Raw genomic sequence first — 12,167 nt, forward strand, 5'->3', positions numbered from 1 at the left:
CCTGAATTGAATGAAGACTGAGTGGTTGTTTCAGCAATGCAACAGCGCTACTGGGGAAATGGTGAAGATGCAGCTTCTATAGAAGCTACCGCTTATGCATTGCTTCAGACGTTACTCCAGAAGGATATTACCTACGCAGAGCCTATTGCTACATGGTTAACAGAAAAGCGGCAATATGGTGGTGGATACTGTTCTACACAGGTATCTTTTTTTTTCAGTGGAAAGGGGAGAAAAATACTGTCAGAATCCCCCATAATTGCATGTTCAATAAAAATGGAAAGATAAATATTTCTGCAAGTCCAACCAGGCAGGCCTTTATTAGCTGTTCTGGATCATAATATTATGGGGTGAAAGTGAATTTCCCATTGGTAGCAAGTTGCTTTTTTTGATCTGAAGCCCATGTTGAAGCAAATCTGGAAGTCCCTAAGTAATCATCTGAGAATTTGTCGCTAGGAAAGAAACAGTGCTAGTGAGGGCTCTGTGACTTTAATGGAGCTATGACAATGTATAGTCACTGGGAATCTGGCTCAAAATGCAAACAGGAGAATCTGGAAAATAAGGTGAATGGATTGAGGGAGTGGGGATATGTGGAGTCCTCAAAGACAGAAGTTTAAAAGAACAGAGATCTAGAAAGGAGAGAGCCGAATGAGGGGACTAGAGTAATTGGCTACTGCTGAAACACTCCAGTGTGGCTGGTGTTCATTTGTATTTCAATCTCACCTAGGATACGGTGGTGGCCTTGGAAGCTTTGTCTCAGTATAGCATACAGACTATAGAAAATGATCCCACCATTCTGAATCTTGCGTTGGGCCTGCCTGGAACACACAGAAAGCACTATATCAACCTGAACAGCAATAGAGTCCAGATTCAGGAACAACTACAGGTATTCACGCTTTTATTGTGCTATTTCTTAATTTGCAAACCGAGGGAAGGTGTTCCCTTCTGGGCAATCTGGATGTATTTTGGCTGCAGCCAATTTTCTGTGTAAGAACTATATTTGGCTCTTGTAGGCAGGGCTGCCAAAGGGAGGGACAAGGGGGGACAATTGCCCCGGCCTGCTGTTTCAAAGGGGCCAGGAGCTCCAGGCCCCTTTGAAATGCTGCAGCAGTGCTGTTCCGGCTGCCAGCAACCGTCAGGGAGTCAGGGGAAGTCAGCATCATGGTACAGGGGGCACTGAGGGCTGACAGCCCTTGGCCCTGCACCTTCTGCTATTGGCCCCACCCCTTCTGGACACAGAGCCGGGAACCCCCTCCCACCTTGCCCTGGGGCTGATGGCACCTGTCAGTGTTGCTACTTATAGGCCCATTTCTATCTCTCTCAGATATTCATATTGCTGCTTTTCTTCCAATGGGAAGGACTGCTGCAGCCCTCTGCTCATTCAGAGTCATCTTAGGGGAGGGAATGGAGACAATAGGTCCTTTATCCTGACCCTGCAGTGACATGTGGAAAAATGCCCCCCACCTCCTGCTGCAAGGGTCACTTTAGAGAGGTTGGGGAAGACATGCCCATAGTTCCCTGAGTGACAGGGAACTGTTACAATCCTGCTCTAGGGAGGAGGAATCTCAATGGCATCTAACCCATGGGAAAAGAAGAGTACCTTCTAACATGGTGCAGGCTGACCAGGTCTCAAACCACAACCAAGATTCTCAGGGATCACAGGAAGAAGACAACCAGAAGAATGGCCACCCTGTTAAATGTCCACTCTTTGCTTTGGTTTGCAGTTTGACCTTGGAAACAAAGTTGAAGTGACTGTGAAGGGCAAAGGAAATGGGACGCTGAGTGTAAGATGGAGTTTGGAAGCTTACATGTTTTATTTTAATGTTCTTTTTCACAAACAAAATAGTACTCAGTCACCCTAGTAAGCACCTGCCCCACCATCATTTCCAATCACATACAGGACAGGCAGCCTCACTTCCTCCCAGATCCTACCAAACAGCAACTATACAAAACAATCAATACCCTGTTATTGAGGGAGACTCTGCCCTCATGCACCTCTACCTTCCCACTAAACCCTCGAAAATAGATGCAGGGTGTCCTGAAGGTCGAAGATTTTGCCTCTTTTGGACCCAGCTGCAGGGAAAAATTCCAAAGTCTATGAAGCCTCATGGAGAGTAGCTTGATAGCTATTTGTTATACAGAAATTACTTCAGTTTGACCGCCTCCACTGAGTGTTGTTAGTGGGGAACAGGGAGGGAACCTCAGAAGCGGCTGGGTCGAGGCCATTTCGGTCTTTGAATATTGCCCATTGTTGCTATTATTGCATCCACTGCATTCATCAGGAGCTAATCTGTAGCTATGACTACAGTATGAGCTATGGGGGATGCAGTGTTCCCTCCAATCTTTTCCAGCCGTGTGCAGATTTTTCCATCCATGGTGCAGAATAATTTTATGTGCAATGAGGCACAAGCAAATGTGCACCACCAGTTGTGCAGATATGCTAATCAGCTGGGAGGTATTTGAATCTCTCTTGAGTGGCTGTCCAAGCACACCACTTATAGAGGATACTAATCCGATTCCCCTGCTCATGTACACACATTTCTGGTAGCTTTTATTGAACTATTATAAGCATAAATAGCACAGTAGCTGTGATAGCACTGGTAGCTGCATCAGTGGCACAGCTGAACTGCACCAAGTACAAACCTGCTTGAAACTAGTTACTCTCCTTAATCACATGTAGTTTCCAGTACGTGGGAATGGATTACTGCAAACCTGGTAGGTTACACACTTTGTTATTTAAAGAAGCTTTTATGGTGTTCTATTTTTCATTTAAGATTCAAAAACTATATTATTCCACGGGGACGGGGAACAGCATATGTAATGATTTGATTCTGAAAGTGGAAATGGAAGGAAATGTCCAATATTCAAGTAAGTGAAAAGAAACCAGAGCATCCATTTTTAAAGGTGGCAAATTTGGCTAAGCACTGACGCTGTGTCTACACATGCCCCCTCCTTTCAGAGGGGGGCATGTTAATGAGGCACTTCGGAAGATGCTTAATGAGGTGCTGACATAAATGCATGGGGAGGGATAGCTCAGTGGTTTGAGCATTGGCCTGCTAAACCCTGGGCTGTGAGCTTAATTCTGAGGAGGCCATTTAGGGGCTGGGGCAAATAGATGTCAGGGATGGTGCATGGTCTTGCTAAGAGGGCAGGGGACAGGACTAGATGACCTCCTGAGGTCCCTTCCACCTCTAGGAGACATGTATCTCCATTCTAACAGCAGCCACATGCAATTTGAAAGCACCACTTTTGGAATGAACACTGCCTATGTGAATGGGGCCTTTCAAAAGGACCCTCCTACTTCAAAAGTCCCTTTTTCCTAAAACCAAATAGGAAGAATCAGAGAATTCTAGGGCTGGAAGGGATCTCAGGAGGTCATCTAGTCCAGGCCCCCTACCTAAAGCAGGATTAACCCCAGCTAAATCATCCCAGCCATGATTACATCAAGCTGGGATTTAAAAACCTCTAGGGATGGAAATTCCACCACCTCTCTTATTAACACATTCCAGCCCTTCACCACCTTCCTGGTGAAACAGTTTTTCCTAATATCCAACCTACACCTCTCCCTTTGTAACTTCGGACCATTGCTCCTTGTTCTGTCATCTGTCACCATTGAGAACAGTCTGTCTCCATTCTCTTTACAGCACCTTTCAGAAAGTTGAAGACTGCAATAAAATTGCCCTTCAGTCTTCTCTTCTGCAAACTAAATGTAGTACCCAGAGGCAGTACTACATAAATAAGCCCAAATCTCTCAGCCTGTCCTCATAGGTCATGTGCTCTAGCCCCCTAATCATTTTTGTTGCCTTCCACTGAACCCTCTCCAATGCATCTACATCCTTTCTATACTGGGGGACCCAGAACTGGACTCAACACTCCAGATGTGGCCTCACCAGTGCCAAGTAGAGGAGAAAAATAACTTCTCTAGGTCTGCTGGAGATGCTTTTCCTAATGCATCCTAATATGCTGTTAGCTTTCTTGGCTACAAGGACACACTGTTGACTCATATCCAGCCTCTCATCCATTGTAATCTCCAGGTCCTTTCTTGCTGCACTGCTACTTAGCCAGTCAGTCCCCAGCCTATAACAGTGCTTGGGATTCTTCTGTCCCAAGTGCAGGGCTCTGCACTTCTCCTTGTTGAACCTCATCAAATTTCTTTTGTCCCAGTCCTCCAATTAGTCAAGGTCACTCTGGACCCTTACTCCTACCCTCCAATGTTACCTGGCCCCCCGTCTTAGAGTCATCTGCAAATTTGCTAAGGGTGGAATCCATCCTCTCATCCAGAGCATTAATAAAGATGTTGAACAATACTGGCCCTAGAATTGATCCTTGGGGCACTCCGCTTGAAACCGATGACCAACCAGATACTGAACCATTGACCGTTACCCGTTGGGCCCATCCACCAAGCCAGCTTTCTATCCACCTTACAGTCCATGTATCCAATCCATACTTCCTTAACTTATGGGCAAGAATGTTGTGGAAGTCTGTATCAAAAGCTTTGCTAAAGTCAAGGTATATCACATCCATTGACTTCCCCATGTCCACACATCCAGTTACCTCATCATGGAAACTAATCATCATTGGTTCGGCACAACTTGCCCTTGGTGAATCCATGTTGACTACTCTTGATCACTTTCCCCTCTTCCAAGTGCTCCAAAATGGATTCCTTGAGGATTCCCTTCATGATTTTTCCAGGGACTGCAGTGAGGCTGACCCATCCATAATTCCCTGGATTGTTCTTCTTTCCTTTTTTAAAGATGGGCACTACATTTTCCTTTTTCCAGTCATACGGTACCTCTCCCGATTGCCACAAGCTTTCAAAGAGAATAGCCAAAGGCTCTGCAATGACTTCTGCCAATTTCTTCAATACCCTTGGATACATTAAATCCAGACCCATGGATTTCTGTGCATCTAGCTTTTCTAAATAGCTCTTAACCCATTCTTTCCCCACCGAGGGCTGCCCACCTCCTTCCCATACTGAATTGCCTAGTGCTGTAGTCAGGGATCTGAACTTGTCCATGAAGACTGAGGCAAAAAAAAGACATTTGTTGAGTACTTCAGCCTTTCCCACATCATCTGTCACCAAGTTACCTCCCTCATCCAGTAATGGGCCCACACCCTCCCTGATAACCCTCTTATTGTTAACATACCAGTAGAAGCCCTTCACATTCCTTGTTAGATGCAGTTTCAGTTCTGCTTTCACTTTCCTGATTACCCCTTGGCATTCTCCAGCCATATATTTATACTCCTCCTTAGTCAGCTATCCAAGGTTCCACTTCTTGTATACATACTTTTTGAATTTAAGGTTTCCAAGGATTTCCCTCGTAAGCCAAGCTGGTTGCCTACCATATTTGCTTTTCTTAATGTGCATCGGAATGGTCTGGTCCTGTGCCTTCCATAAGACCTCTTTAAAACACTGCTAGTTCTCCTGAACTTATTTCCCCTTCATATTAGCTTTCCGGGGGATCCTGCCCATGAGCTCTCTCAGGGAGCTGAACTCTGATCTTCTGAAATCAAGGATCTGTATTTTACTGCTCACCTTTCTTCCTTTTGTCAGAATCCTGAAATCTACCATCTCATGATCACTGCAGCCCAGGTTGCCACTCACTTCTATTTCTCGTACTAGTTCTTCCCTGTTTGTGAGCAGCAGGTCAAGCTGCACATGGCCCTGGTTGTTTCCTTCAGCACTTGTACCATGCAGTTATCCCCAACATTCTCCAAAAACTTCCTGTATTGTCTGTGTGCTGCTGTATTGGTTTCCCAACAAATTTCTGGATGATTAAAATCTCCCATGAGAACCAGGGCCTGTGATTCGGAAGCTTGTCTTAGCCGTCTGAAGAAATTCTCGTATACGTCATCTATCTGTCTGTTAGAGCAGACACCTAACACAACATCCTCTCTGTTGCTTCCACTTCTAAGCTTAACCCAAAGACACACAACTCTCTCTTCTCCCTGTATGAACTGGAGCTCTGTCAACAAAAAGGTCCCCTGGAGCTTCTACACAGCTTTTTTGTCAACATTTTCTGCCGACAAACACATTTTGTGTGTAGATGCTCTGCCAGTTTTGTTGACAAACCCCAGTTTTGTCTGCAAAACTCTATAGTGTAGATGTAGCGAAGGAGATGGCTGTGAAGATACCTGAGCCAAGAGCAATTGTCTTTGAAAAGTCATGGAATACAGAAGAGATTCCAGGATATGTCTGCACTATGCAGCTTTTAGAGACTAGGCTGTGTTGACATAGCCCTGTTGCTAAAAGTCAGCCCATGTGACTTCTGTTGGTCTTTACTTCTGCTGACAAAATACCTCTGTCCTCATTACCAGCTTTTGCATGGTTGGCAGTAGAATGCTGCTGCAGACAAAGCAGCCTTGGCAATTTCACTTAATGTCACAGAACTTTTGTTGTTTGGAAGGGGGTAGACTTAAGCGCCCATGAATGACAAAAGTTTTGTTGACCAGCTACATAGACTGAGAAGACTGGAAACAGACAAAGATAGTGCCCAGCTATGAAAAGGGAAATAAGGGCACCCCAGGGAATTGCAGACCAGTCAGCTTACTTTCTGTGCCAGGAAAGATAATGGAACAAATACAGTAGACCCTCAGATTATGCAAGAGTTAGGTTTCCATGCACCCTTGCATAACTCGCATTTTGCACAAGTCGGGGGGCGGGTTTTTTCCATGGTGGAATGCACGTTCTGCAGCCAGGGAAGCAGCAGGAGCACCTGGAGCTCCTTTTGAAAGGTAAGTCCTTGGACCATGGAAGCAGAGCAGGGGGATAAGCCTGGGGTGGGTTAGGGCTGCAGGGAGGGCAGAGGGTGGTGAGCTGGGGCTGCACAGACCTTTGGGAGGTTGAGTCGGAGCTGGGAAAGGGGGTAGCTGGAGCCAGATGGGGTGAGGGTGAACCAGGACCCCACATGGGGTGTGGAGTCAGGGCCAGGGCCAGGCAGAGGCTGAGCAGAAGCCATGTGGAATGGAAGTGAAATGGGGCCAGGAGGATTTGAACAAGGGTGGAGGGTGTTGGAACCAGGGCTGTACAGGGGGTTGAACAAGGGCTACGTGGGATGGGACATGGTGAGTCAGGGCCGGGGGAACAGGATTTTGAGTTGCATTAACTCACATTAATGTGAGTTAAGTGGAACTTGAAATTGTGCGTTTTGAGGGATTACTGTAATTAAGGAATTGGTTTGCAAACATCTGAAAGATAATAAGATTATCAGTAATAATCATCATGTAGTTGTCAAGAACAAATCCTGTCACAACAACCTGATAGCTTTCTTTGACAAGGTAACAGGCCTTGTGGATGGGGAGAAGCGGTAGATGTGGTGTATCCAGACTTTAGTAAGGATTTGATAGTCTCATATGATCTTCTTATTAACAAACTATGGATACAAATACTATGACATGGGTGGATAACTTTTTCCTGAGATTAGTTACCTAGTTGTTCATGGTCATACTGGAAGGGGTTCTGCAGGGACAAGTTCTGCTCAATGTTTTCATCAGTGATTTAGATAATGGTATAAAGAGTACACTCACAAAGTTTTCGAGTGATACCACTCTGGGAGGGTTTGCAACTTGCAAGTACTTTGCAGGGTAGGTTTATAATTCAAAATGGTCTGGTCAAACTGGAAAAAAGGTCTGTGGTAAACAGGATGAAATTCAATTAGGGCAAATGGAACGAACTCCACTTAGCAAGGAACAATCAATTGCATACATAGCTACTGAGCATGGAGTATTGTTGAAAGGTATCTAGGGGTCACAATGGATTGCAAGCTAAGTCTGAATCAATACTGTAACATCATTCTGGGATGTATTAGCAGGCGTGTTGTAAGCAAGACAAGAGAAATAATTCTTCCACTCTACTTCAGTCTGATTAGGCCTCAACTAGAGTATTGTGTCCAGTTCTGGGAGCCACTTCTCAGGAAAGATGTTGAGAAATTGGAAAAAGTCCAAAGAAGAGCAACAAAAATCATTAAAAGTCTAGAAAACAAGAGCTACCTGTAAGATTGGGAGAATTGGATTTTTATGGTCTGGAATAGAGAAGACTGAGAAGGGACACAATAACAGATTTCAAGTATCTAAAAGGTTGTTGCAAGGAGGAAGGAGAAAAATTATTCTCCTTAGCCTCTGATGATAGGACAAGAATCAGTGGGTTTAAATTGTAGTGAGGAAGGTTTAGCTTGGACATTAGGAAAAACTTCCTAACTGTCAGGGTCTTTAAACACTGGAGTAAATTGCCTAGGGAGGTTGTGGAATCTCCATCACGAGAGATATTTAAGAGCAGATGAGATAGACATCTATCAGGGATGGTCTAGATGGTGCTTGGTCCTGCCATGTGTGCAGGGGACTGAATCTGTGGCCCTCTTCAGGTTCCTTCTAGTTCTATGATTCTATAATTAGACCAAGGAAAATGAAATTTGCAAAGCCAGTGGAGGTGGCACGAGTCAGTTCTGATCTCGCACAAAGTGCAAAGAGGAGTGGAACCTGCAAGCCTTTCATCTAAGTCTGCGTGGGTCTGATTTGGTCTAATCTCCAGGTGCTCAGGACTATGAGGAAGAGTACTATGATTATGAAGAAGACCGTGCAATGGGGACCAGAAGAGACGAGCCCATAAGCAACATAGAATGGTTTGATATCCGCAATAGAAGGAAAAGAGATGTGCCTGTTGCTGATAAAACAGAATCATTACGATACAAAGTCTGTGTAAGGTAGGTTTTGGACTAGATTAATTTTATTAGGGGTTGCACATTGTTTTCTGCTCTTTGTTATGTTTGTGAGTTCAGCCGTCATTGAGAAACACCTACCTAGTCATTCCAGAAGCACAGGTTCAAATTCTGGCGTGTTGGCTCAGTTACTCCTCCTCCGAGACACTAAAGTTGATTTCCATCCAATGTGTGGCATATAGACCATTCACGTGGGATCTTAAGCACCAAGTTCCTCTCTGATCTACTTAACATGAAGGAATCATTTGTCTGTCTGTCTGTCTGTTCTGATGTAAGATTTTGCCCCTGTGTTCTTGATCAAATATTAACTCCTGTTTTATTTACCCATACCTGTGTTGTATGCCACCTGTTCACTTGGCTGCTGCCCTCCACCTCAGAGCTGGTTGCAATTCAGCATATGTAAACAACACAACTCAATAAATTACACCAATGAAGAGGGGAATTTAGCAGCATTAGTATCGTTTACAGGCTATGGAATATTGATGTGCGGCCTTTGTGAATGACATCCCTCTCCCTGCAGGTGTCACACATTCTTCTCCTTCCCCAGCACTTATTAATTCCCTGGAAAAAAGCTACTCCATTTACTATTGGTGGCAGTGCTTCTCCAGAGATAGACCTGAACTCCTGCTGCTGTGTGGACACCAGAGGGAAAGGCATGGCTCACAGTGCCCTCGGTCCTACTGGAACCATGGGAATGAAGAGAAACTGGTAGCTGTGTAGTAGAGGAACTGGATCCCATTGGGCAAGAAGAGATTCAGGCTGCAGTTTCACTCTCTCCCTACACATACACAATGGTGGCTTTTAAGCTGGGGCAGCTCACAGCTTTGGAAGGAAATAGTGAGAGAGGCATCAGACACCAATGGGCGCTGAGCACATGGTTATTGATGATGATGATGAGCTCACAGTTTTAGGCAGGACTCCGTCACTCGCTTTTGTTCTGTATGTGTATCAGTGGGAGGTGAAAGACAAGCTGAGTGAGGTAAGATCTTTTATTGGACTGGCTTCTGTTGATGAGAGAAACAGGCTTTTCAGCCACTTGGGTCTGACCTGAAGAAGAGCTCTGTTTTACTGGAAAGCCTGTGTCATTCCCCACAGAAGCTGAACCATTAAAATATATTCCCTTACCCACCTTTTCTCTCTAATATGTTGGGCCTCGGACTCACACAGCTACAACCAACCCTGCATACAGCAGACGGAGGTGAGGACACTTAGTGCCTCATGGGATCAAGGTATAAAAAGGGCACTTTGAAAGGGCCAATAGGTGTTGCATTATGGATAGGAGGCTGTTCAATGAAGTCATCCCGAAGCTGTTGGGTGGGGGTCTCCTACAGTAATATGTGTATATGCTCATTAACTATGGCCATGAGGAAACTGGCTGCTGTGACTGTTACCAAACCATTGTTTGGTAATGTCTGGCTGAATGCCCTGAGGGGCAGAGGGGAGGCAGCTGTCTCTTGATTGATTGCTCATATTCAGGAAATTAGCAGCTCAGTGGTGATAAAGGTACCATTTACCCCAGCTGTCCCATTCATAATGCTGAACTGGTTTGTTCTTGGAGAGATGTTGTCGCTTCATCTGTAGCCCTGGGCCTAGCCCTAGTGCGTAAGGAGGGTCCTTTCTGCAGTGGGGGGCCCAAAACTGGATGCAGTATTCCAGATGTAGCCTCACCAGTGTCAACTAAAGAAGAATGATCACTTTCCTCAATCTCTTGACAATGCTCCTTCTTATGCAGCCCAATATGCTATTAGCCTTCTTGGCAACAAAAGGCAACTGCTGACTCATGTCCAGCTGCTCATCTACTGTAATCCCCAGGTCCTTTTCTGTGCAACTGCTGCTTAGCCAGTCAGTCCCCAGCCTGTAGCAGTGCTTGGGGGTCTTCCAACCGCAGTGCAGGCTCTGAACTTGTCCTTACTGAACATCATTAGATTTCTTTTGGCCCAGTCCTCCAATTTATCTTGATCACTCTGGACTCTGTCCCTACCCTCCAGCATATCTACCTGTCCCCACAGCTTAGAGTCATCTGCAAACTGACTGAAGAGCAAACTGACCCATCAGCCATGTCACTAATAGAGATGTTGAACAAAACCAGCCCCAGGACTGATCCTTGGGGTACTTCACTTGATACCAACTGCCAACCAGACACAGAGCGGTTGATCAGTACCCACTGAGCCCAACAATCTAGCCAGGTTTCTATCCACCTTATAGTCTATTCATCCAAGCCATACTTTGTTTACACCAAGGTATACCATGTCCACCACTTTCCCCATATCCACAGGGGCCATTATATCATCACAGAAGGCAGTAAGGGTTGGTTACCCACAACCTGCCCTTGGTGAATCCTAATCACCTTCCTGTCCTCTATGTGATTCAAAACTGATTCCTCGAGGACCTGCTCCATGATTTTCCAGGGACTGAGGTAAGGCTGACCAGTCTGCAGTTGCCCAGACCCTCCTCTTTCCCCTGTTTGAAGAAGGGCACTACATTTGCCTTTTCTAACAGTCTGGGACCTCCCCCCGATCACCAACTGTTTTCAAAGATAATGGTCAGTGGCTCTGCAATCACCTCAGCTGACTCCTTCAGCACTCTTGGATGCATTAGATCTGGCACCATGGATTTGTGCATGTCCAGCTTTTCTAAATAGTTCTCAACTTGTTCTGTCACTACTGAGGGCTGCTCACCTCCTCCCCATACTGTGCTGCCCCGTGAAGCAGTCTGAGAGCTGACTTTGTGAAGACTGAGGCCAAAAAAAAAGGAGTACTTCAGCTTTTTTTCGACATCATCTGTCACTAAGTTGCCTCCCCCATTCAGTAAGGGGCCCACACTTCCCCTGGCCTTCTTTTTGTTGCTAACGTATCTGTAGAAGCCCTTGTTGTTATCCTTCGCATCCCTTGCTAGCTGCAATCCCAGCTGTACTGTGGCCTTCCTGTTTATACCCCTGCATGCTCAAGAAATGTTTTTATACTGTTCCGTAGTTATCTCTCCAAGTTTCCACTTCTCGTTCTTCCTTTTCGTATTTTAGCTCATCAAAGATTTCTCTGTTAAGCTGAGCTCATTGTTTGCCAAGCACTATGTAAATGTAAAATACCACCATCAGCTGCAGCTTCTTGGGGATGGCTCAACAAAAATAATCCACCTTTCAAGGATCTGGGAAATGAGTGGAATGAAAGTGCATTAGAAAAACATGACAGTTGCATGTTTAGGAATTCAATATCGAGGCATTAATTTATTTTCCAGGGTGGATATGGGAGGCCCACTAGGAAAACTTTGGATTGTGCTCATTAACAATAGGAATCACAATCTGTTTCATCATCATCACCAGACAAGAATGGACAAGTTTTTTTTTTAGATGACAAAATGTGAAGGTGCAATGTAGAGAGTCAAGGTGTAGGGAAGTAATGCCTTTTACTGGGCCAATTCCCAATAGTGAGTGAGAGATAAGGTTGAACAGAAAGCTAA

At 45.2% G+C, this 12,167-nt stretch overlaps 1 protein-coding gene across 1 annotated transcript in view; it reads left to right on the forward strand.

Annotated features, from left to right (window-relative positions):
* The window catches only part of LOC142004841 (complement C4-A-like), an 85,267-nt gene that overhangs the window by 62,544 nt on the left and 10,556 nt on the right, over positions 1 to 12,167 (forward strand). Inside the window, exons 29-33 of the mRNA XM_074982525.1 lie at positions 35 to 201; positions 725 to 883; positions 1,722 to 1,781; positions 2,772 to 2,865; positions 8,525 to 8,696. Of these exons, the coding sequence (XP_074838626.1) occupies positions 35 to 201; positions 725 to 883; positions 1,722 to 1,781; positions 2,772 to 2,865; positions 8,525 to 8,696 (652 nt within the window). The remainder of the gene's footprint in view (positions 1 to 34; positions 202 to 724; positions 884 to 1,721; positions 1,782 to 2,771; positions 2,866 to 8,524; positions 8,697 to 12,167) is intronic.

Source organism: Carettochelys insculpta, chromosome 1 (genome assembly GCF_033958435.1).
Source record: "Carettochelys insculpta isolate YL-2023 chromosome 1, ASM3395843v1, whole genome shotgun sequence".
NCBI classification, from domain to species: Eukaryota; Metazoa; Chordata; order Testudines; family Carettochelyidae; genus Carettochelys; species Carettochelys insculpta.